This window comes from Salmo trutta, chromosome 14 (assembly GCF_901001165.1).
Source record: "Salmo trutta chromosome 14, fSalTru1.1, whole genome shotgun sequence".
In the NCBI taxonomy this organism is placed as follows: domain Eukaryota; kingdom Metazoa; phylum Chordata; class Actinopteri; order Salmoniformes; family Salmonidae; genus Salmo; species Salmo trutta.
The window spans coordinates 62263669-62289465 of record NC_042970.1 but is presented as its reverse complement, the minus strand read 5'-3'; the positions used below and the strand labels follow the sequence as shown (position 1 = coordinate 62289465).

Sequence of the window (25797 nt, the reverse complement as noted above, 5' to 3'; positions counted from 1 at the left end):
CAGTACTTGCATGCAACATAAGGCAATGTGAATGGAAGATGCAGCACTCAAGATGACGCTGCTTTAATCTTTCATTAGTAAGTCTAATTAAGATCTTATTCAGAAAGTGTCAAGATATTAAGTGCGGGGCAAGCTCGTGATAGCGGTTCGGTAAATAATAAAACACTACTCTGAAGACACGGCTTTTCACCACCTAAAAACAAGGCCCGAGAGAAGGAACCATTGTGAGGAGACAAGGAGAGAGGACACAAGGAAACCATTTTTGAGATTCACCCACACTCAATAGCAACTTTTGAGTTCTTATGCTGCCATCTAGTGGTCAGTTTAGAGTATAACAATAACACACCCATGACCATCTGTGCATTCTGCTCCTGCTTGGTTGAGTGCATTTTTCAGTACAATAGAATTAGGTTGTCTTATTAATGAAAACAGTGCTGTACATGTGGGGATACTAATCATCAATAAACACATTTCCCCTCCTACTTTCATAGGACAAATATCCCTTTGCTGCTGGTCTTTTGACAAATCGTCTGGCATTCTACTAAAGCGCATTCACACTTATTCTGCAGCGTGCCATCACAACTGCATACATTCTAACTGAAGCCCCATCTTGCAACGGTCATAATGCACACAGTAAATGTATTGTCACACAATTCACAGCCTCTGTAACAACTTTCAAATCTTTTATTTCTCTTTTTCATGTATGAAGTTTCAATGGTTCCCACAGCAGATGCAGCATGCAGAGATGGATAAGAAGAAAAGTAAAACCTAAGACTGAAACTGTTTTTGCCTTCACCCTATACCACCCCATAATAAAACACACACACACACACACACACACACACACACACACACAGAGATCCCTTTCATCCAATAGTGGACATATTTAGCACAAACCTAAAAAAATAAACTAAGGAGGGAGCACTAATACTACCGTGTGTATAACAAATATCTGTTAAAAAGAAAATACAGGGAAAAAAAAAAATAACATTGAATGGTTTCCACCTGAAACAGAGCTGGTAGTCTACTCTGGGGCATAAGTGAAGCTTTGCTAGAATAGAAGTGACAGAGATATCCAAAAGATTATAGTTGTTTAGAATAACAGTTACATGTAGTGGAGTTACTTTTAGTCATTTCCATATTAATTCAACATTTACCAATATTTTTTTGGCAACATCCATATATATGTCATTTTCATTCATGTTATAATATATTAACATTAAGATTCATATGTAAACAGAGCTTATCAAAAAATGGATCTACAAGCACAAAGAGAAAAAAAGGGGGGGGGGAAGAAAGAGAACCCTCCGTGTCATGCAAGCACATCACAAGACTTCGGGGCCTTTTAGGATCTGATAAGAACCATCGTCGTGCAGCACGCCGTCGAAGAAAACAGCGGCGTGAGGTTGGCAGGCGCGTGCGGCACAGGATCACGCACTTGATCACCCGCCTGTTGGTACATTCAGTTGAGCAAAAAAAGCAGAGCCTCAAACTGAAATACGTTTAATTCCATAAAATGTATAGATACAAATAAAACCTGTTCCGTCTTGTCCCTTATATCTGTGTAAAAAAAAAAAAACATCGGTAGCTTTGTAATAAAATGCCCTTGTTGGTTGCATCTTCTCAACAAAACTCAAGAAAAAAAAAACCAATGGTCAAAGGTAGGGAGGAAGAGGGACAGCATGCCTGTGACCTTGCACTATTACTTCAACTCACGGCAAGAGTCCATACAATGTTTGAGAAACCGAATTAAAGACGTTCATGAAATAAGCAAATGACATTGTCGAGAAGGCAAAACGTGTACGTTGAAATCAACGCCTCTCATAAGCCTAACAAACTTAACATTCCTCAATGTCCCAACTATAGCCTACTTACTGGAAGTTACCTCAGCTCTGCCTGTAGTTAAAGTTGGTAAATTAAACATTTACCATATCACAAACATTTAAACCAAAAGCACTCATCTCTACTTCTATATGATAGTCTGTAACCAATCCATATCTGTAACTTAAACATGGCTGACGTTAAAGCAATAAATACAAAACGCATAATATTCTAACGGCCTGTGATGTCATACCATCCAGAATGAAGACGTGCTTTTTGTTGGATTCAGAGACTAAGGTGAAAATTATTCGCACAACCAACCAGTGACTCAAAAAAGACTTGTCCTTGAAGTAAACCGTAAGCTTGTATGTGCATAAATGTAAATATTATTTTCTCTACTCCACTGCATCTTCAAAAGCAAGATGATTGATGTCCCTGACAATATAATCATGTATTGTGCACAATCCCCCTTATTAAAAAAGCTGTCTTACATGATCTTAAACTTAGCTGTTCAAAATATTGAGTGAAAGTAGAAGGAAAAGCATTAGCCCTGAAAATGTAACTCGGATTGTTTGAATCGTGCCAGGTGCACGTTGAAATAAGCAATTCTACCGAATTTTGATAGAAGATATATACCATTATATTCAACCGGTTTATAATATGTTCTGATTGGCACATCATGCTCTAATTTTGTGTTGTGTTGAAATCAAGTACATCTCAGTTAACTACACCCCCCCCCCCCCCCCAAAAGCCAAGACCAAAATAAATATGAAAAAAAATCCCAACTGCCTCAAAACGAAAGAAAAAGAAACACACTAACCTTCCTCCACCAAACTGAAATACTCACTCAACGATAAAAAGCTGTCCTTCAGGCTTTTAAAGTGCTACACCGGGTTATTGAGAGAAATCATGTTCAATAACTCTTACAAATGGTTGGCTTCAGAAGGCTCGGGTTGGAAAAAAGGTGGCTTCACAGAGAAAAATACTTCCATTGAAAAATACACAGAGAGCGTTGCTGGATGATGCCTTGAGCAGATCCTCAGAAATGGAGAAGAAAGCGAAAAGGTGTTTTGAGGGGGCCCGTGAGGTCAGTCACACGTCCACAACCATCTTTTTGTGTATGTCTAATCCGCCCACGACCTAATGGAAGACAAGAGGGGCAAGAAACTGTCACAGACGCAACAGACGCCTTTGAATTTGAACAGAAGTGATGTACTGCGATCATGGGAATATGATTGCAACATTTCAGAAAGTTCTGGTATTTTTGTTGTTGTTGCAGAAATCCTTGTTGGAGGATTCCCTCCCTGATTATTCCCTACTGGTTCCAGAAATCCTCCAAATGGGATTTCTCAAAAACTTGACCATTTTATGGAACGTTTCAGGAAATCGGCAACCCTACCACAGAGTAAAACTTTGTTTCTTCGACTCACCGCACAAAACTCCTCGAAGGATATTCTCCCATCGCCGTCTTTGTCTGCGTTGATGATGGTTTTATCAACAATCTGCTGAAGCTGGGTGTCCTTTAAGTTGTTTCCCACCATCATCTTGAGGACCTGGAAGAGTTCTCCATTGGATATGTAGCCATCCTTGTCCATGTCATAGATCCTGAAGGCAACTATATGACAAGGGAAAGACGGAAGATTGGCTCAGACCTCTATTTGAAAAGGTTTTCAAAATATGCACTTGAGGGTTTTTGAAGGAAGAACTTCTGAACATCTGAGAAGGTGGATACATGTTCATACAGGCAATCAAATCACAAACATTTGCTTTATGAGCTCAGCATTGGTGTATCAACAAAGGTGGGTAATCATTTGAAAAATGGAGGAAACTTCAGTGAAAGCAGTTGAGATTAGTTGGCATTATACTTACAGCGCAATTTCATCTCTTTATCACCTTTGACACTGAACTGGGAGACACCCTCAATGAATTCTGTAAAACAATGTGAAGCCATTGAGTCAATCAACAATTAAAAAGGACCTTAACAAGGACATGAACACACATTGGGTCGTTATTCCATTCACTCAGTTGTATAAGAGCTAGAGGGTGCTTTTGAGGAAAATGCCCAACGGCGCGACAAACCCTTTCACAACTTTTAAGGCATTTTCTGATTTAAGTAGGTCAGCATAAAGTCATATTGCAGGCTAACACTTACTCGAGAAAAAAAACATACATTTAAGCATTTGGTTGATGATTTAATTTCAAGGTGAAACAGCACCTATCGTTATCCACAAGGATAGCCTACACAAAGACACCAGACTAAACAGACAACAAAAGCTCTTTTGAAGTTATAATTTAAAAAGGTGAATAACCCCATATCAGTCTTACCTTTGAAGTCGACTTCCCCATTGCCATCTGTGTCAAATATATCGATTACTCGCTGTACAAGGGGATTCTGTTGGAGTTCCGGTAAGGACATAAACTCTTCCACGCTCAAGGAGCCAGAGTTATCTAGGTCGAGTTTCTTAAATCTCTTTCCTAGCCTCTTAATCTCATCAGCATCAACTGAAATAGAAAAGGAGAGAGCAAGAAGGGCGGAATTAAAACTGTCCTATTCACATATAGGGGAACAAAACTTCCACAGCAGACTCCATTTTCTAGGGTAGCTACCACCACCACTGGGTTTCGGAAGCAAACTTTCAGCACATGGGGAAAAGAAAACAACGGGTCGGGCCGGCCCGGCCACTTACATCTGCTGTTATGGTCCTTTGCTGCCTTTAGAATCGATTCACCTGTCCCCGATTGATTCTTACCCGATTTCTTGCGAGCGCTGGCCATAGCATAGCCGTCCCAAGCTACCGCCCACCTAGTGTAGTTTGATACTGGTGGCCAACCTTGAGCTACAGTAGCAGCACACCTCTCGGTTCCCCACTCTAAGCTCTTTCATTGTGTCATGTGACACCTCCTTTACACACTAATCACTGGACTGATATCCATTAATCGTAACGTGGACACAACAGCATGAGGTGGACTTAAGTGTGAGCTGTAATGAGGGCGGGACTTCACAGAATTAACCTTTCCCCCGGTGCTGCTCTGTGTACAATGCTTGATCCAGTTCTCTGTTTAGCGTTTAAACACCATATCATTTTTTTTTTTACGTTTAATTCGACATACACTACCGTTCAAAAGTTCGGGGTCACTTAGAAATGTCCTTGTTTTTGAAAGAAAAGCAATTTTTTTGTCCATTAAAATAACATAAAATTGATCAGAAATACAGTGTAGACCTTGTTAATGTTGTAAATCACTATTGTAGCTGGAAACGGATGATTTTTAATGGAATATCTACATAGGCCCATTATCAGCAACCATCACTCCTATGTTCCAATGGCACGTTGTGTTAGCTAATCCAAGTTTTTCATTTTAAAAGGCTAATTGATCATTAGAAAATCCTTTTGCAATTATGTTAGCACAGCTGAAAACTGTTGTGCTAATTAAAGAAACAATAAAACCGGCCTTCTTTGGACTAGTTGAGTATCTGGAGCGTCAGCATTTGTGGGTTCGATTACAGGCTCAAAATGGCCAGAAACAAAGAACTTTCTTCTGAAACTCATCAGGTCTATTCTTGTTCTGAGAAATGAAGGCTAGTCCATGCAAAAAATTGCTAAGAAACTGAAGATCTGGTACAACGCTGTGTACTACTCCCTTCACAGAGCAGCGCAAACTGGCTATCGGACTGGCTCTAACCAGAATAGAAAGAGGAGTGGGAGGCCCCGGTGCACAACTGAGCAAGAGGACAAGTACATTACAGTGTCTAGTTTGAGAAACAGACGCCTCACAAGTCCTCAACTGGCAGCTTCATTAAATATTACCCGCAAATCACCAGTCTCAACATCAACAGTGAAGAGATGACTCCGGGTTGCTGGCCTTCTAGGCAGAGTTGCAAAGAAAAAGCCATATCTCAGACTGGCCAATAAAAAGATTAAGATCGGGAAAAGAACACAGACACTGGACAGAGGAGGATTGGAAAAAAGTGTTATGGACAGACTAATCTAAATTTGAGGAGTTTTGATCACAAAGAAGAACATTCGTGAGATGCAGAAAAAAGGAAAAGAATGCTGGAGGAGTGCTTGACGCCATCTGTCACGCATGGTGGAGGCAATGTGATGGTCTGGGGTGCTTTGGTAGTGGTAAAGTGGGAGATTTGCACAGGGTAAAACGCTATGCCAAACACACTGGACAGCGCTTAATTGGAGCCAATTTCCTCCTACAACAGGACAAAGACCCAAAGCATAGCTCCAAACTATGCACAAACTATTTAGGGAAGAAGCAGTCTGCTGGTATTCTGTCTATAATGGAGTGGTCAGTCACCGGATCTCAACCCTATTGAGCTGTTGTGGGAGCAGCTTGACCGTATGGTACGTAAGATGTGCCCATCAAGCCAAGCCAATCCAATTTGTGGGAGGTGCTTCAGGAAGCATGGGGTGAAATCTCTTCAGATTACCTCAACAAATTGACTAAAATGCCAAAAGTCTGCAAGGCGGTAATTGATGCAAATGGAGGATTCTTTGACGAAAGCAAAGTTTGAAGGACACAATTACTATTTCAATTAAAAATCATTATTTACAACCTCGTCAACATCTTGACTATATTTCCTATTCATTTTGCAACTCATTTAATGTATGTTTTCATGGAAAACAAGGACATTTCTAAGTGACCCCAAACTTTTGAACGGTAGTGTATATGATAAATATTCCAGTAGTTTGTTAACATGATCAACCTCGCACTAGTATTAAATCACCTGCTGAGTCTCATTGTAAATAAACAAGCTATTTCTATCAGTCTTAGTGGCACAATTCATATCTACAGACTCAAGTCTTTTGCATCAGCTTTATTTGACAGTTACAGACAATCCCAAGTTTCTCTCTGACCCGATATGGGTTGGGTTTGCTGAGCTGCTCCTCTGGGCACCTCAGCATGCCAGTTGTGTCTTAGTCAGCAGCGTTGTACCACGATGACAGGCTTAACAAGTAGGAACCAACTGCTGCCATAACCGAGACCCACCACTAGATGTACCACAACAAGTGAGTGGGGTGTCACCAGAACTCCAATAATACTATGGTGGCTGTGTGTGCGCTGCCAATACAGCACTACACTGAAAACTGATGCCCTTTTACATCTATATGTGAGCATTCCCTTGGGCTTAGCATGGCTAAGTGGCCGGCCTATATGAATGAACTGGCTTTTATGACATGGACAGCTTAGTTTGCGGCCATTAGATATTTCCCAGTCATCCCGAATTCCTATTGTAGGGTGTAGACAACAATGTTAGCAGCACCTTACGATGTGGGCAGGGCATTGCTCAATAAAGACATAGGAAATTCCCCAGATTCCTCAGTGCCAGGGAGTGCTTCAGTTCCAAACGCTGATTACAAGGTCAGCATTAATTCTAAAATGATACAGATAGAAACTAAATCAAACAAAATGCTTCAATTCAACTCCGGCTAAAGAGAAGTAGAACATCTATTTTAAAAGTATTGTCAATTTTGCTTGGTTCTTGGTTAATATTCATGCTTGCTTCCAGCTAGATGGATACAAAAGCATTTTTCTTTTACAAACGCTAGAACCTGTCCAATTTATACAACACTTGTTTTCGGGCAAATAGCATCGTGGAGAACTAGGCTTCCATAGACGGAAAGCCTGGTGAAGTCAAATGGTAGAAAGTAGCTAAAGAATTGGAAACACACTTGCTTGGGCGGAGCTCCAAAAAAGGTGCCCACTTATAAATTCTCCTTTTTTTTTGTAGAGTGTTCAAGCAGAGAATTTGTAATGCCTTCATCGACTCGATTGTGTGTATAGAGCACACTTCTGGAAAAACGTCATTCAGTTTTTACTCTAGGGTTTCTTCCATTTTACGCAATGTTGCAAACTAGCATATGGAACAACTCTCTGCAAAATGTGTCCTACCAAATTGGAAAACATAAACACGCAGCACCTTTCTACAGGCATATGGGGGAGGGTTCTTGAAATCTAACATCCAATCAAAATGTAGCCGCTTCATTAAGCGGCCCATTCTAGGCGTTTTGGCTAATAGAACATTTTGGATGGCTACGCGAGACTACCAGGCAACAGGTGCTTAAGCATTGGTAATTTCATATCTCTACACCAAGAACCTTATTCACTATATGGAAAATGTATTGAAGACAAATCAATATAAGCCAGAAAGTGATCCTTATGCACTCTTTTCCAGCCCCCAAAATCCCTTCTGTAGTAGTCCAACATGCAGACAAAGAAGGATGCCATTGAAAATAATTTGGATATAGCCAGCCCATTTTAGTTACACTGATTTAACTTATAACTTAATAATTTCAGCGTTAATGATGGACTAATTCTTGTATACAAGTTGCTAGACGAACTGAGTAAAGATTCAAAATACCGCAATAGCTCCTCCCCTGACACAACCTCTTTAGTGGGTACACAGAGGTACAGGCCCCAACAGCACTGCATTAATTCAATTACCCTGGCACAACAGCATATACCAGACAGCGCTGGGTACCATTCTGTCCGTGTATACAATCCACGAGTGTAGCTCAAATAGATAGAGGGGAAAAGTATTTATAGCAGAGAGAAAGAGAGAGAGAAACACCCCTCACTCCACACACACAGCTAAACGGCTGGTGCTGCCCTCCCCTCGGGAAACCCCTAGCAACAAGGAAACCCAGCTAGCTAACATAAAGAAGGGAGGAGGGTATTTTGAGGGCTGCAGTCAGCCAGCCAGCTGGAGAGGCTTTCAACACAAACTGAGCTGCAGAAGGAGACGGTGTGCTGCATTCACATAGGTCTCATAATTCGGCTCACTGGGCCTCATCTCCCTCACAACCAATGACCACACATACACAACAGCAAGTAAGCTCATGCGGAAGCCAGTGCAGTCAAGTGTGCGCTTGAGAGTTCGGAGACTGTCTTCGAGTCCTCATGAATCAAGCCCCGGTTATGATATTTTAGGAACAGGGTTACCTCCACAAATGGGTTTATGAATAATTTGTTATGTTAGTGTTACTAGCATTCAGGCAGGTGTCAAGATTTGGCCCCATAAGAGTCTAAATAGTAATTTTATAGTAATTCTAGACACTGGCTTGCTCTAGAGACCTGTAAACAAATAATGTCCCCCTTAGAGAGATATAACGGCTACGCAAGCTAGCCAACGAGCTAGTCAACATCACACCTATGAACCAGACACGCATCTGACAAGAGGCAGATAATGAGCCAGTACCGGTGACTACGTTGCCATTTCAAATGCCATCTCAAATGGGCTGCCATCTCTCTTAATTCACTGCCGCAGAAACACAACCCCTCCTACATGTGGGCCAGTCACGCCGCTGATCTTACTGAAAAAGCAGCACCCACTGGGGCGCATCAAAGCACTGCAGCTCTCCCAAACAGCCGGATAAATACTCTCAGCTCTCTCTCTCTACAACGGCTATTCCCAAACTGAGGTATGTGCAATGCCGTCAGGGGTACGCCAAATAAAAATGTGATTCACATTTTCAAACAGTCCATTTAGATTTTCCAACGGGGCTAAACATTTGGGTGCGATTTTCTCTCTCGCCAGAGTAGCCTCGTTTCACTGCCAAAAATAAATTTAAACCATCTAGTGTTCAGCGAAATAACAACGCAGTGTCAAATACAGGTAGCCTAGTCAAATAATTAACATCCAATCACATTAACCGTTACTCTCTCGCGGGAATTCCACTAACGGTCAGTATGTAGCCAAACATAGCTGCTGCTCATTCCATTTGCTTGAAAATTGATTGTTATTGATGGTTAAATAAGGGCGCGTCCATAGAGACACATACCAGCTCTACAGGTAGTACTGCTACTACCAGCAGTACTACACCTGCACCTGTCGACGACACAAGTTGTTCTGCTTCCACGAGCACATCCAATGCTAGCATCAGTATTTCTACATTTCTTGTTAGCCCAGCTAGCATGGACACTGACAGTTGTGAATCTGATGCAGCTGAAGAGCTACTGCCCCCTTACCCGGGAAAGCACCCAACAACAGACAGGGATGTTGGACCATCAAAGAGGTGCAAATATGATGAGAACTACATTGATTTGGGGTTCACTTATATTGGAAGTAGTACCTTTCCTCAGTACTTTTGCACATATCACACACCGTGGCTATCTCACAACTCGATGAAACCATCACTCTTGCATAGATATTTAGAAACGAAACATGCCAGTTTGAAAAATAAGCCACAGGAGTTTTTGAGCGAGAATTAAGACGACTTTCGAGTAGTAAAACATGTATAAAAGATACCATTAATAAGAAGGGGCTAAAAGCGTCTTATATGGTGAGCTACTGAGTGGCTAGGACAGGCAAGCCCCATACTGTGGAGGACTTAATTCTTCCTGCTGCCACAGATATGGCTGGGACAATGTTGGGGGAAAAGGCCAAAAAAACTATAGACAATGCCTTCATCAAACAACACTTTTTCACGACGCATCAGTGACATGGCAGAAGATGTTTTGTAACAATTACTGCTTCGCATACAAGCCAGTGAATTATATACGTTACAGCTGGATGAGTCAACAGGCGTGGCGGTCCGGGCACAGCTCCTGGTATATGTCCCTTACGTTTATGGGGGGTCAATTAAGGAAGACATCCTCTTCTGCAAACCATTGGAAACCAGGACAACATGACAATATTTTTAAAGTACTGGACAGCTTTGTGACATCAAATGGACTTTTGTGGCCAAGATGTGTTGGTATCTGTACTGATGGCGCAAAAGCCATGACAGGGAGACATAGTGGTGTGGTAATGCGCATGCAAGCAGTTGCTCCCGATGCCACTTGGGTAGACTGCAGCATCCACCGAGAGGCTCTTGCTGCCAAGGGAATGCCTGACAGCTTGAAAGACGTTTTGGACACTACAGTGAAAATGGTTCACTTTGTTAAAGCAAGGCCCCTGAACTCTCATGTATCTTCTGCATTATGCAATGATGTGGGCAGGGACCAAGTAACGCTTATACAGCATACAGAAGTGCACTGGTTATGAAGGTGCAAAGTATTGACACTTTTTTAAATTGAGAGACGAGCTTAAAGTTTTTACTGACCATCATTTTCACTTGTCTGACCGCTTGCATGATGACAAGTTTCTCACACGACTGGCCTATCTGGGTGATGCTTTTTCTCACCTGAATGATCTGAATCTAGGATTACAGGGATTCTCCGCAACTATATTCAATGTGCGGGACAAAAATTGAGGCTATGATTAAGAAGTTGGAGCTCTTCTCTTTTACATTTTAGTCATTTAGCAGACACTCTTATCCAGAGCAACTTACAGAAGTGAATGCATACATTTCATGATTTTTTCCCCCGTACTGGTCCCCCGTAGAAGTGTCATCTGATGAAGATCAAAGGTTAGTGCTGCATTTAGCTGTGGTTTGGGTTTTTGTGGCATATATGCTTGCTTTGAAAATGGCTGTGTGATTATTTTTGGCAGGGTACTCTCCTGACATAAATCTAATGTTTTGCTTTCGCTGTAAAGCCTTTTTGAAATCGGACAATGTGGTTAGATTAACGAGAGTCTTATCTTTCAAATGGTGTAAAATAGTCATATGTTTGAGAAATTGAAGTTATAGCATTTTTAAGGTTTTTTGTATTTCGCGCCACGCTCTACCATTGGATATTGGTGAGGCGTTCCGCTAGTCCTCAACAGGTTTTAAGACAGACTCTCCAATACAACCCAACATTGCAGAGTTATGTGCATCCTTTCAAGCACACCCTTCTCATTAACCTGTGGTGAGTTATTCACAATTTTTGATGAACAAAAAGGTTTTATATGTAAGATGGCTAAATAAATAACTGATTATTATTATTTATGCCCTGGTCCTATAAGAGCTCTTTGTCACTTCCCACGAGACGGGTTGTGACAAAAACTCACACTCATTCTTGTGTTTAATAAATGTATTGTATAGTGTGTGTGTGGCAGGCTTACAATGATGGCAAAAAACAACATTTGAGAGTGTGCTGACCCTGGTGCTAGAGGGGGTACGCAGCTGGAGGTTGAATGTTTGAAGGGGTACGGGACAATAAAAAAAGTTTGAGAACCACTGCTCTACAATATATGGGTTGTTAGTTTGTCTTGATGTGCCGGTTTGTAGCTCAATTTAGATGGTTAATTATCTCCTCTTATATACATAATGTTTTTGTGATTGGAATGTGCCTGTGTGAATATCTGTACAAAAAACAAGTAAATACAACCTGTCTACTATATAGATGCAGACACTCTTATAGTTTGATGAAAAACAGATCATGAATTGCTCCAAAGAACACGGTGGCCGTCTGTGTATATACATGCATATTTGTGTGTGTGTGTACCCATGCTGCACCACCATGCTTGACTGGTGCTCCTTACGACCAAAGCTCTCATGGAGGGGACGTGAATAAACACTGACGAGTCTTTTTACTCTCGATGCATCTCAAATCGTTTTGATACAATACAATTTACTTCAAAAGGGCTAATTGAGGTGCTAAATGACCTGAGCAGGTCAGTTGTTGAACAGTGGGTACTACTACAGAAAAACAGAAGTCTGCAACTCAATTGAAGGTGTTAAGCAGGGAGTCACCATGTTGTGCAGGGCCAGTAGAGTTTTGTCTGCTAAGCCACAGCTTCAGCCTTGCACAGGGAGTCACCTAACCCTCCGAGTAGAAGTTGCCCCTCTGATAGAATCAGCTTCCCCATATCCAACCTTCACCATTCGGGATAAAAGACTGAACTGACCAGCATTCTAGGGGTCCACTAACGAACGCCCTGACTAGGGATCTGGGTGAGCTACCAGTATTCAGACCCTGCCAGTTCGGAGCGCACAGCTGATTTAAGGCTGTGCGCCTTCTTGACACGGTGAACAGCTGCCCCACGCCCTGCTCCCAGGAGGGAGGGAGGGAGGAAGAGACTCCCCAAAATACCCCACTGTGGGGAAGTCCATCGGCTGGCTGAGGTTTGAGACACCTGTCGAAGTCTCTTGTTTTTGATTGTCCTGCAGGTACGCAACCCAGACGTGACTCTGTAAACACAGGTGTGTTTTGATGATGGAGGTTGTGTCAGCTGGTCCATAAGCCCAAGCTGTTTGGGAAAATGTAAACTGAGGCCAGCATTAAAGTGTCAAGTCTTTATGTCTTTATGAAGTAAACTTTATGAAGTTTAACTGTCTATTTGCACTCTACGTTATAGTCAGGTCTCTCTCAAAAGGACTGAAAACTGAGCATTTGGCATTTGCTTTTCCAGTCAAACACATTCTGTAAAAGACTGGGCAGGGAGAAACAGAGAGAGGGAGATTGTTTTGGGTTTCAAGGCAAGTGAAGTAAAAAGTGCCGTCGTAAATCACGGTCCGACGGCCACCCCTGTGACACCTAGCGTAACAGCTCGTTAGGGAGGTGCAGAGGTGGGCCCCCCGCGCCGTCCCCCCCCCCCAGAACACACTCGACACCGGCCAACATTGATGTCCAAGCTCCGGCTCTGCACGCCACAATCCTCCACAGGAGGTAGTTCCTGAAAAAGACCCTGAAAGTTCAGTCCTGAAACTCTAATTAGCCCCCTTGTCTCTTGAGGGGTGGGGGGATTGATGAGGGCGGAGGGATGGCACAGCAGAGCGACAAACCAATTAAAAATGGAATATTACTCAGACTAAAAATAAATAAGGCTCTCCCACCAGCCCTGAAACTGACCTTTATGGGGGGGTGGGGGAGAGGCATTTTTAGCCATGGCAGCAAAGTGCTCACGCTTCCCAGCAGCGTCTGAGACTGGGTCACACTGAAGGGCTGAGGTCTGAAGAATGCAGTATAGCGTGTGGTGATGTATATATTGGTCTGCTCAACGTTGGCTGTCATATTGATTCCCCCGGCCGGACCAGTGTCCCAGACTTATGTGAACTGTAATTACTATGCTATTTGTTTTGGAATAGTTTCCCCAACTATGGTAGATTCTGGCCTTTGAGTTGACCAGACAATGCAATCCCATAGCCTAAACTTTTTGACATCAAAATTGTTCTTGGTCAATGTATTTACATGCATTCATTTGTATGTATTTACATGCAGAAATTAAGATTAAACTCCAGTCGTTTCTGAATATTACATACAGGGCAGCCCACAGCTGATATCGTTGCCAGCAATAATCTCAAATACTTACAGTGTGTACACATCTCCAAGGGATAACTTGCTTCATTTCCCTAGAAAGAAAGAGGAAAAATTGTGAGAATGACATTCCAATTTAATGTCTATTTTTAAATAAGGACAGGAAACCATAACATAACATTCACCATTAAAATCTGTATTTTCTTCAAATATAGGAATTATGTTGCTATAATAAGATGGCATTTGCACCAAGGGTCTGAAATATTGCCATTTACCATTGCAACAAGTCTCCCTGGACAGACCAACTTAGCGTTCCCCATTGTCTTCGCTTCCTAATCAGATTTAGTGACGATCTAGGTAGTTGTGGGGGGGGGGCACTGGTTGGGTGGTGACAATCTCAGGTAAAGACCCGATTGTATACTACCATCTCAACATTGACACATGAAAGTGATGACGTGCTAATATGTTGATGTGAGCTTGGTACGTTAATAGGGAAACAAAATGAACAGACTGGTACAATATCCTGCCACCTGCCCCTAAAACGGCAGGTAGAGTTCAAACCCGTTCTCGGTCCATCCCACTCTAGGAATTCTGTTTATCCCTAAGAAGTGGCATTCTCCATTATGCATGAGAACAACAGAACGAACTGGATTCTGCCAGAGCTGGAAATTAGGGCAATCTATTGCCTTTGCCTTACCGCATCTCTGTGGGACATAAAGGAATTGAAAAAGGCTGAGAGGAAGGCTGTGACTTCCTCATTAGATAAAAACTTGGGCCTTGACTGAATGTCTAGCCAAAAGGGGGCATGGACTATCCTAAATGCCTCGAAATAACTATCCATTCAAATCCAAGTTAAAACATTTTAGCGCATCATCTCCTGAATATCATAGAGCACTTCTGAGGCTCAGTTGGTAAAAAGCATTAGCAATGCAAGGGTCATGGGTTCAGTTCCTGCTCGGGTCACATATACAGTGCATTGGGGAAGTATTCAGACCCCTTGACCTTTTCCACATTTTGTTACGTTACAGCTCTATTCTAAAATGTATTAAATACATCCTCAATCTACACACAATACTCCATAATGACAAAGCAAAAACAGGTTTAGACATATTTGCAAATGTACCTTATTTAAATAAGTATTCAGACCGTTTGCTGTCTTTCCATTGATCATCCTTTAGATGTTTCTACAACTTGGAGTCCACTTATGGTAAATTCAATTGATTGTTTCTATCCAAATCATGTCCACACGCACGTCTATGTATATAAGGTCCCACAATTGACAGTGCATGTCAGAGCGAAAACCAAGCCATAAGGTTGAAGGAATTGTCCGTAGAGCTCAGAGACAGGATTGTGTCGAGGCACTGATCTGGGGAAGGGTACCAAAACATGTCCGCAGCATTGAAGGTCCAAAAACACAGTGGCCTCAATCATTCTTAAATGGAAGAAGTTTGGAACAACCAAGACTATTCCCAGAGCTGGCCGCTCGGAAAACTGAGCAATCGGGAGTGAAGGGAGTTGGTCAGGGAGGTGACCAAGAACCTGATGGTCAATCTGACAGAGCTCTAGAGTTCCTCTGTGGAGATTGGAGAACCTTCCAGAAGGACAACCATCTCTGCAGCACTCCACAAATCAGGCCTTTATGGTAGAGTGACCAGACTACTCAGTAAAAGGCACACGACAGCCCGCTTGGAGTTTGCCAAAAGCACCTAAAGGACTCGCAGACCATGAGAAACATGATTCTCTGGTCTGATGATTGAACTATTTGGCCTGAATGCCAAGCGTCACGTCTGTAGGAAACCTGCCACGATCCCTATGGTGAAGCATGGTGATGGCAGCATCATGCTGTAGGGATGTTTTTCAGTAGAAGGGACTGGGAGACTAGTCAGGACCAAGGGAAAGATAAATGGTGCAATGTACAGAGAGATCCTTGATGAAGTCCTGAGCGCTCTGGAGCAGGTTCTCAGACTTGGGCGAAGGTTCACCTTCCAACAGTCTCTGAATGTACATGAGTGGCCCGGCTAGATCCCGGACTTAAACCCAATCGAACATCTCTGGAGAGACCTGAAAATAGCTGTGCAGCGACGCTACCCATCGAACCTGACAGAGCTTGAGAGGATGTGCAGAGAAGAATGGGAGAAACTCCCCAAATACAGGTGTACCAAGCTTGTAGCGTCATACCCAAGAAGACGAGGCTGTAATCGCTGCCAAAGGTGCTTCAACAAAGTACTAAGTAAAGGGTCTGAATACTTATGTAAATGTGATATCAATTTATTTTTAATACATTTGCAAACATTTCTACAAACCTGTTTTTGCTTTGTCATTATGGGGTATTGTGTGTAGATTGATGAGGAAAAAACTAACAATTTAATCCATTTTAGAATAAGGCTGTAATGTAACAAATTGTGAAAAAAGCCAAGGAGTCTGAATACTTTCCAAATGCACTGTATACTAAAAATATATGCACTGTATGTACAGTAAGTTGCTTTGGAAAGAAGTGTCTGCCAAATGTTATACCGGCTAGCGAGGCTACATTGTGTAAATTCACACATCAACCAGAATGTGCTGATGACTCTTTGGCATATCTGAATCAGGATTTCAAGCTCAAATTCATTTTCTCTGTGATGAATACAAAAACAACAAAAAGTAGGAGACCTGTTTCGACTTGCTGCCGACCACAAAGCCCGTCATAACCCAAGACTGATCACTGACAACCAGAAAGACATGACCATGAGTCTTTCCATCTAGCTAAGCTTGGGATACAATACCAACAAAAAATATGGCATGCATATAGGCGCCATATCCCATCATTTGAAGTCATAAAAGGAAATGTCAAGAAAAGCATCATTCAATTTGTTTCAAGAACAGGATTTTAGAATTAGGCTCGAACGTCCAGTGCGTGTGACTAGTCATTACGACTGGTGTACGTTACTTTTGGTTTGGCGAATAGCAAAATGGAATTTCACACTTTCTTAAATTTTATATAGTCTAACCTCAACTCCAAGAAGCCCATACTCAGTGTTTTCAAATCACTGGCACAGTAGTGTTGATGCTGCAATAGTACTGTGCCTCTGACTTCAAGTCACACAGAGCATTAAATTAAAGTGGATTGAGGGGGTTTAGGATTACACCATTTACTTGGTGTAAGGTCATGTCTGTGTGGTGGGAGTTGTAAAGTTGTAGAAGTAAAGCTAGTTTTGTAGTTATAACATTGCAAAATGGTGGGAGGGCAGATGGGTTGGATTTAGGCCTAACTCAGCTGTGTAATTTGTACCACAAACATAAAAAGAACAATGATCTTGTTACTTTCTTTCCTTCAGGCAACTCATTTGTCAAGAATCATTCTAAAAAAAAAATTGTCTAGGCCTATTTAACATTGTTACCAGTTACTCACATTACTACAACTGGGTTTGGAAAGTGAGGAGTATTTTCTTCCAAAACCATCCCTTTTGTTTTATCTAAAACATCTGTATTAAGGGTTAAGAAAAGGCAACCCAGTCTCCTGGTGCGCATTGTATTGACAAACTGTTACAGTATATGCCAAGGTTGGTAGTAGGCTACACATTTTGCTTATGAGCAACATGACAGCATTATCTGTCAAGAGCTAAGAACTTCATACATTTTATGAAAATGTGATATATTGCAGCGATAGCCTAATACACTTGACTTCAGCACTTTTCACTGAGATCCTGCTTACAATTGGAATGTGGTTTCAAAGAGACAGCTTGAGTGTACAATCCATCTACCAATAGAATCCATTAAAACCAAATCAGCATCATCCCGAGTCCTGGCTGCCTACAGCGACAGCCTATAGGAGTACACATAACAAAAATATAAAAACGCAACATGCAACAATTTCAAAGATTTTACTGAGTGACAGTTCATAATAACGAAATCAGTCAATTGAAATAAATGCATCAGTTACTAATCTATGGATTTCACATAACTGGGAATAAAGATATGCATCTGTTGGTAACAGATACCTTAAAAAATAAAAGTAGTGGTGTGGATCAGAAAACCAGTCAGTATCTGGTTTGACCGTCATTTGCCTCATGGTGCGTGACACATCTACTTCGCATAGAGTTGATCAGACTGTTGATTGTGGCCTGTGGAATGTTGTCCCACTCCTTTTCAATGGCTGTGTGAAGTTGCTGGATATTGGAGAGAACTAGAACACTGTCGTACATGTCAATCCAGAGCATTCCAAACATGCTGAATGGGTGACATGTCTGGTGAGTATGCAGGCCATGGAAAAACTGGGACATTTTTCAGCTTCCAGGAATTGTGTACAGATCTTTGCGACATGGGGCCGTGCATTATCATGCTGAAACATGAGGTGATGGCGGCGGATGTATGGCACGACAATGGGCCTCAGGATCTCGTCACGTTATCTCTGTGCATTCAAATTGCAATCGATAAAATGCAATTGTGTTTGTAGTCCGTAGCTTATGCCTGCCCATACCGTAACCCCACCACCACCATGGGGCGTCTGTTCACAACGTTGACATCAGCAAACTGCTCACCCACACAACACTATACACGTGGTCTGCCATTTGCCTGGTACAGTTGAAACCGGGATTCATCCGTGAAGAGTACACTTCTCCAGCGTGCCAGTGCCATTTGAAGTTGAGCATTTGCCCACTGAAGTTGGTTACGACGCCGAACTGCAGTCAGGTCAAGACCCTGGTGAGGACAATGAGCACGCAGATGAGCTTCCCTGAGACGGTTTCTGACAGTTTGTGCAGAGATTCTTCGGTTGTGCAGACCCACAGTTTCATTAACTGTCCGGTGGCTGGTCTCAGACGATCCCGCAGGTGAAGAATCCAGACGTGGAGGTCCTGGGCTGCCGTGGTTACAGATGGTCGGTGGTTGTGAGGTCGGTTGGACGTACTGTCAAATTCTCTAAAACAACGTTGGAGGTGGCTTATAGTAGAGAAATTAACAAAAAATGATCTGGCAACAGCTCTGGTGGCCATTCCCACAGTCAGCATGCCAATTGCACGTTCCCTCAAAACTTAAGACATCTGCCGCATCGTGCTGTGTGACAAAACTGAACATTTTAGAGTGGCCTTTTACTGTCCCCAGCACAAGGTGCACCTGTGTAAAGATTGTGCTGTTTAATCAGCTTCATGATATGCCACACCTGTCAGGTGGATGGATTATCTTCGCAAAGAATAAATGCTCACTAACAGGGATGTAAACACATTTGCGCACAACATTTGAGAGAAATAAGCTTTTTGGTAAATTTGGGGGTTATTTTATTTCAGCTCATGAAACACGGGACCAACACTTTACATGTTGCGTTTATATTTGTTAGAAGCAATTATTCAGATCCTATAGGGTATTTGTGGTTGATGCATTTGTGTTTTTCCTGAAACCACTATGCACACTTGGTCTGAGCTAAACGCAGGTACTTCATAAAGGCCGGTATGCATGCTTAATAATCAAGTGGTCTACAAACCCCCCATACATGGGCTATGCAAGTGCAAATTAATGTAGGCCTATGACTGTTGGAAATTGGGAGGAACAGGAAATGGTAATAAGGTCAGTGAACTACAAGATATCAATCTTTTTTATTGGAACTCTGATGCAAATTGATATGACTGAGGTAGTATTGAAACTGTATCTGGTCTTCTGCAATACATGTCATTTTAAAGCCATTTCTTCAGATCCCTGTACTAGGACTGGTAAAAATACAATTAAAATAATGTAACGAGAGGTAATATATAGAAAATGTAAGGTGGATCTTTGGGAAGCAATTGCTTCTTCCTGGCAATGTAGTTTAACATGTATAATGTGACTTACTAACTATAACAGTCCTGTTCTTTTTTAAATAAAAACACATTTCCACGAGTAGTTAGCTAGCTGTATTGATTGGGGACCACCTTAACATACGGTGCAGCTCTCTTAAGTGACAACCAGGAAAAGTGCCCATTTGCTGTGGCTATGTTGTAACTAGTGCTCGTCCAGCCTAGTTGGACCTGCGTTATAAAGCGGAATATTGCCGATACAAAGTGAGAAGCGCATCTAATGTATGCGCAAATGGAAGGCGTGACAGCCTATCGATATTGTTAGTGTTGCCTGTTCGCGGGTTCGGAAACGAGACGATGTTTCACGTTTCCCCCACGAGCTCGCGCCATTATTCATGTGCCTATAGCTTAGCTAACTGGCTAGGTGGTTGGTTTAGCTACTTGTCACACATTTGAGAAATCTCAATATAGCTTTTCAGAACACACGAGAATGCGAGAAATCACCAAAAACACAACGTTGGCCACATTGTCATATCTGTAAACATGAAATTGTGCGTGCAAAAAAATGTAACGCGACAAACGCTTTCAAGCGCATTTGGTCGGAAGAATAGTACGTAGTGCAAGCGAGATGTAGGATAGGCTTGAGAGCTATGCATGCGTATGGTGTAAGATTTTGTAGACATTTGGTTCAACAGTAGAATAGCAAGCTATAGTTTTCCTTACCATTCTGTCGGTCGGGTTTCTTCACCTGGTGAGCAAGGGAAACAATTTGAAAGGACGACGTTGCACAATCAATTAAGACTATGTTTCAGGGAAATATTTCTAGTTGTAATAAATATAGACCAGCTTGACTTGCTCTCGCCTTTTCTCTTTACGGATGACGGATTCACTGCAGTAGCTACGGTGGAACCGCAGAGGAGGTTGTGTTGGTGTAGAGAGCGAGCGAGGTTGAAAGGCGAATAGGGGGAGGTGCGACTATACAGTACATCCGGGTACTCTGTCTATTTCTTTTAATGTATGTATGCCAACCATGTATTGTGACGTTTATATGAAATTGTAGCCTATCCATCAATACGATTTTTAAGCGATGAGTTTAATGCTTTTCGACCTAGGCCTATGTCCTCATCCAGTTTCTAAACGTAGACCTATGTATGCAGTAATGTTTAAATATGTGGGAAAAAATCGACCAATGAATATGAATGCCACACCTACGGACTTGCCCATGAAGATGTTTGGTTGTAAGACTATCGCAGCTCTCTCTTTCACAGGCATGAATAGCCATACTGTACTAGATTTAAAAGATGAGGCCTAATTTATCTAACTGATAGGAATAAGATGTGCAAGTGGGCCTGTGAATAATAACACTGCTAATGAGGACAAGGAAGCAAGTCTATAACAGGCTTCTGAAATGAGAATTGGATCGTAAACATTTGGATCAATTTAAACAACAGTAACAACAAACTACTTATTCCAATTATTGCACAATTATGTTAATCAAGTACGCTAGAAACTGGTATGTGTTTATTTACTTCCACACTTTTCAATTACCTTTATAACAGAACTGAACATTTTAGGCAATCTGATATCATTTTGCATCTGAAGAACAAAACCTTTAGGCATAGGATTATTCAGCCATGCATTTACAGACAAAACTGAGACAAAACAATGATAGTGACCCACAACATAACAAGAGTAGAAGCACTTAATAGACTATAGAATATGAATATCTCCATAAAATAATATAGAAGTTTTAACAAAAAAACTGTCTCACCCCTTTATAGGCTAATCACAACTGTGCTGTTCAGAAGTAGACAGATGTTCAAAGGCTTAAACAACACTAGAACACATAGGATAACACAAATATAATGTCAATTTACTCATACAACTCACATCACACACACCTCACAGGTAATAAATCAGGTTAGATACATTTCCACCCGCAGCTGCCTTCAATCCTGGTCCAGGAGGGCCCCAGCTTCAGCTCTTGTGGCCAGAGCTGAGAGTCAAAACAGCGGATGTTGTATAGCTGTGATTCCCAATGATATTGCTGATAATAACCTGACTATGTTTCTTGATTAAAACCAATCAAGAACAACCCCCGAGATCAGCCTGGTAGATAACTGCCCCCCTCTCTCTAAAACAGACAATTATGGTGCTCAGTGACTTGATGCCTACAGTAAGGCTTTTTCCTCTTAAGTTGATGGTAAAAAAGTTATTGTGTGCAACTCATCTCCTCTGCTTGTTTTTCTTCCGTTACTGGTCATTGGAAGGAGGAGTTGATTGGTGCTCCTCAATTGAACACCTCTTTGTTAATCCACATCAGGCTGCGCGTCTCATTGGGCTTGCACTCATACTCGATATTGGTGAATTTGTTCCCAAACTGGCATTGGTCTCGCTTGTAGTAGTTATAGTACTTTACCTGCCATATTGTCTCGAATTGGCCCGCCTTTCCAAACTGACACAAAAACACACAGAGAAAAGAAAGACATTCATTGAAGGGGCCTCGATCAGATGATGTTGTAGATTACTTTAAATCAGTCAAACTGTATTTACTGTCTATAGCACATTTCTTACAACAAATGCATTTTGAAATGTCTGAAAAGAGTTTTGATAAGAGAATTGAATAGTTATTAGTGCTGATAATATCACTATTTTGAGTTAGGTCTAAATATGAGAAAATGTACATTTATATTGCCAGAAGACACCACTTAATTATCAATAACTCAGTTAGTTACCGCTTAGTTAAACAATTAGGATGAAGTATTCTCTTGGATTACCTCTATGCTGACTTGGACAGGTTGCCTGTCCCCACTCTTGGTGTGAGGCACTCCCTCTGTGTCATACTGTCCATGGTACACCACTGACTCCTCATCTTTGGACTGCTGCTCTAGGGGGATGGCGATACCTCCGATGTTCATGGTGCTGGGGAATATATGAAACAGACCCTTTAGTTAGTGCGCATCATTCCCAACCCCACCCAATGGGCCTGTAGCCTACCTGATTATAGGCTAATGGTAGACCCATTTTAACTTTATTCTAGCTCGTTTGTTTTATTTCCTATCTGCAGTGAATTGTTGAGATGTGAATCAGGACACTTTCTGTCATCACCCTCCTTGGTTTGATTAAAAATGCATTCACACACCGTGACAACACATTATTTATTAACGCAGAATATCCGTAGGCCCCCAGAAGGCTACTGTAGCCTATGCTATTGCATCCAGGCTGTAGCCTATGCATTGTAAAATAGCCTGTAAGATAGAGGGTATGCAGACATGCTTTTGCAGTCAACCCATTTGGTGATACAGTACCATGTAGATACATTGGCCTGTATGTCAGAAAAACAACATTTGATCAAACACTCAGGGAAGGCAAGATATAGCGCATGCATCAGGCTGCATCCACAGACGCACTGTAATAGGCTATAATAAGACTGACTGGTGAATTTAATGTGAGTGTATTGTAAACTAATTCAATATTACAAATGCACATTTCCAGTGGTTTTCTTGATATAGAGTGTTTTGTACTTACGTGGCATCAGCATTTCCCGGCTTCATAACCACCTCAACCTTATACTTCGATCCTGTAAGCAATTTTATTGTCCTGCTCTGGCCGAATCTGGTCCCATCCACCTTGAAAAACACCGGTCCATCATTCGGTTGGATTTTTAGAGCGATGGCAATATTTATAATCGGTGGAACATCGTCGACCATGATTGAAACGTTGCCTATTATGGTCTTGGGGCCCCCTATAACTATTAAAGAGAAAGCGGAATGATGCAGCGATGGTGCATTTCCAAACGCACCAGAGAGAGGATGCTGTGACGTGTACAGCTGGCGAAAAGGGTAAAATCACTAACAATGATGGCTGCATCCCTCCGACACAGTTCCTCACTGAGGATAATCACCATACGGATTACAATTATCCATAGCCTTCTGCCATATATAGTCCTACAAATAAAGATCTGATCTGAATGCACGTAATTATACACTGAGTGTACAAAACATTAGGAACACCTTCCTAATATTGAGTTGCACCCTCTTTTGCCCTCAGAACAGCCTCAATTCGTCTGGGCATGGACTACAAGGCGACGAAAGCGTTCTACAGCGATGCTGGCCCATCGTAACTCCAATGCGTCCCACAGTTGTGTCAAATTGGCTGGATGTAATTTGGGTGGTGGACCATTCTTCATACACACGGAAAACTGTTGAGCGTTAAAGTTATTGACACACTCAAACCCGTGCGCATGGCGCCTACGTCCATACCCCGCTCAAAGGCACTTAACTTGCCTTCAAAAAATATTCACACTAGGCACGTCAGTTAACGCATTCTTATTTTCAATGATGGCCTAGGAACAGTGGGTTAATAACTCTGCCTTGTTCAGGGGCAGAACGACAGATTTTTACCTTGTCAGCTCAGGGATTCGATCTTGCAACCTTGCGGTTACTAGTCCAACGCTCTAACAACTAGGTGGTTAGAGATTTTGTGTCACTGGTCTACACACAATACCCCATAATGTCAAAGTGTAATAATGTTTTTACACATTTTTACAAATTCATTCGAAATGAAAAGCTGAAATGTCTTTGAGCCAATAAGTATTCAACCCCGTTATGGCAAGCCTAAATAAGTTCAGGAGTAAAAATAAATATATTGTACTCACTGTGTGCAATAATATTGTTTACCATTATTTTTTTTAATGACTATCTCATCTCTGTACCCCACACATTCTATTATCTGTAAGATCCATCAGTTGAGCAGTGAATTTCAAACACAGATTTAACCACAAAGACCAGGGAGGTTTGCAATGCCTGCAAAGAAGGGCCCCTCTATTTTTTTTTAAAGCAGACATTAAATATCCCTTTGAGCATGGTGAAGTTTTAATTAGCTTTTGACAGTGTATCAATACACCCAGTCACTACAATGATACAGGCGTCCTTCCTAACTCAGTTGCCGGAGATTTCACCAGGAGGCCAATGGTGACTTTAAAACAGTTACAGAGTTTAATGGCTGTGATAGGAGAAAACTGAGGATGGATCAACAACATTGTAGTTACTCCTCAATATTAACTTAAATGACAGAGTGAAAAGAAGGAACAGAATAACAGAAACAAATATTCCATTAACCTACAGTGCATTCGGAAAGTATTCAGACCCCTTGACTTTGTCCACATTTTGCTACATTACAGCCTTGTTCTAAAATTGTGTCTTCATTCGACACACAATACCTTATATAGACAGGTGTGTGCTTTTCCAAATCATGTCCAATTTATCCTAGGTAGACTCCAATCAAGTTGTAGAAACATCTCAAGGATGACCAATGGAAACAGGATGCACTTGAGCTCAATTTCAAGTTTCAGAGCAAAGGGTCTGAATATTAATCTAAATGAGGTATCTGCTTTTTATTTTTGATAAATTTGCAAACATAAAAAAAAAACAGTTTTCGCTTTGTCATTATGGGGTATTGTGTGTAGATTGATGAGGAAAACAATTAATTTAATACATTTTAGAATAAGGCTGTAATGTAACAAAATGTGGAAAAAGTCAAGGGGTCTGAATACTTTTCAAATGCACTGTAAATGAAAGAGTGAAAAGGGAGCCTGTACACAATAAACATATTCCAAAACATGCATTGTGTTTGCAATAAAGCACTAAAGTAATACTTCAAAACATGTGGCAAAGAAATTAACTTTATGTCCTGAATACAAAGAGTTATGTTTGGGGCAAATCCAATACAACACATCACTGAGTACCACTCTTCATATTTCCAAGCATGGTGGTGGCTGCATCATGTTATGGTTATGCTTGTCATCGGCAAGGAGTAAGGAGTTTTTTAGGATGAAAATAAACTGAATAGAGCTAACACAGGCAAAATCATAAAGGAAAACCTGGTTTTGTCTGCTTTCCAACAGACACTCAGAGACAAATATACCCTGGAGTTACAAAGATGACATTGAATGTTCCTGAGTGGCCTAGTTACAGTCTGACTTAAATCTCCTTGAAAATATATGGCAAGACTTGAAATTGGCGATCTAGAAATGATCAACCACCAACTTGACAGAGCTTGAAAAATAAATTAAAAATATTAGATGCAAATATTGTACAATCCATGTGTGCAAAGCTCTTATGACCCAGTAAAACTCGCAGCTGTAATCGCTGCCAAA

The 25797-nt window shown here is 41.5% G+C and overlaps 2 protein-coding genes across 2 annotated transcripts; both read right to left on the bottom strand.

The window, feature by feature from the left end:
• Positions 1-664: 664 nt before the first annotated feature.
• On the bottom strand, positions 665-20595 carry LOC115208572 (calcineurin subunit B type 1). The gene is made up of 6 exons (XM_029776734.1): positions 20364-20595; positions 13949-13988; positions 4147-4323; positions 3691-3750; positions 3252-3436; positions 665-2961 (listed from the first exon to the last, which is right to left on the bottom strand). Exons 1-6 carry the CDS (start codon positions 20364-20366, stop codon positions 2914-2916), a joined length of 513 nt encoding a protein of 170 aa, XP_029632594.1. The 5' UTR covers positions 20367-20595; the 3' UTR covers positions 665-2913.
• Positions 20596-21139: 544 nt separating this feature from the next.
• LOC115208574 (CB1 cannabinoid receptor-interacting protein 1) lies at positions 21140-23931 on the bottom strand. Its single transcript, XM_029776735.1, has 3 exons — positions 23169-23931; positions 22418-22562; positions 21140-22095 (listed from the first exon to the last, which is right to left on the bottom strand). The coding sequence occupies exons 1-3, from the start codon at positions 23348-23350 to the stop codon at positions 21931-21933; spliced, it is 492 nt and encodes a 163-aa protein (XP_029632595.1). The 5' UTR covers positions 23351-23931; the 3' UTR covers positions 21140-21930.
• Positions 23932-25797: the final 1866 nt, after the last annotated feature.

What these genes read in the sequence shown, in the direction of transcription:
- LOC115208572 (XM_029776734.1), bottom strand. An exon ending in CTTGGAGATGTGTACACACT is followed by an intron (nt 4,324 to 13,948) that starts GTAAGTATTTGA and finishes TTTCTATTTCAG; the next exon opens with TTGATGCTGATGAGATTAAG. An exon ending in TAAAGAGATGAAATTGCGCT is followed by an intron (nt 3,437 to 3,690) that starts GTAAGTATAATG and finishes CTTGTCATATAG; the next exon opens with TTGCCTTCAGGATCTATGAC.
- LOC115208574 (XM_029776735.1), bottom strand. Translation starts at nt 23,350, where the DNA reads ATGGTCGACGATGTTCCACCGATTATAAATATTGCCATCGCTCTAAAA. An exon ending in CCGGGAAATGCTGATGCCAC is followed by an intron (nt 22,563 to 23,168) that starts GTAAGTACAAAA and finishes TATATTCCCCAG; the next exon opens with CACCATGAACATCGGAGGTA. An exon ending in CTGTCCAAGTCAGCATAGAG is followed by an intron (nt 22,096 to 22,417) that starts GTAATCCAAGAG and finishes TTTTTGTGTCAG; the next exon opens with TTTGGAAAGGCGGGCCAATT.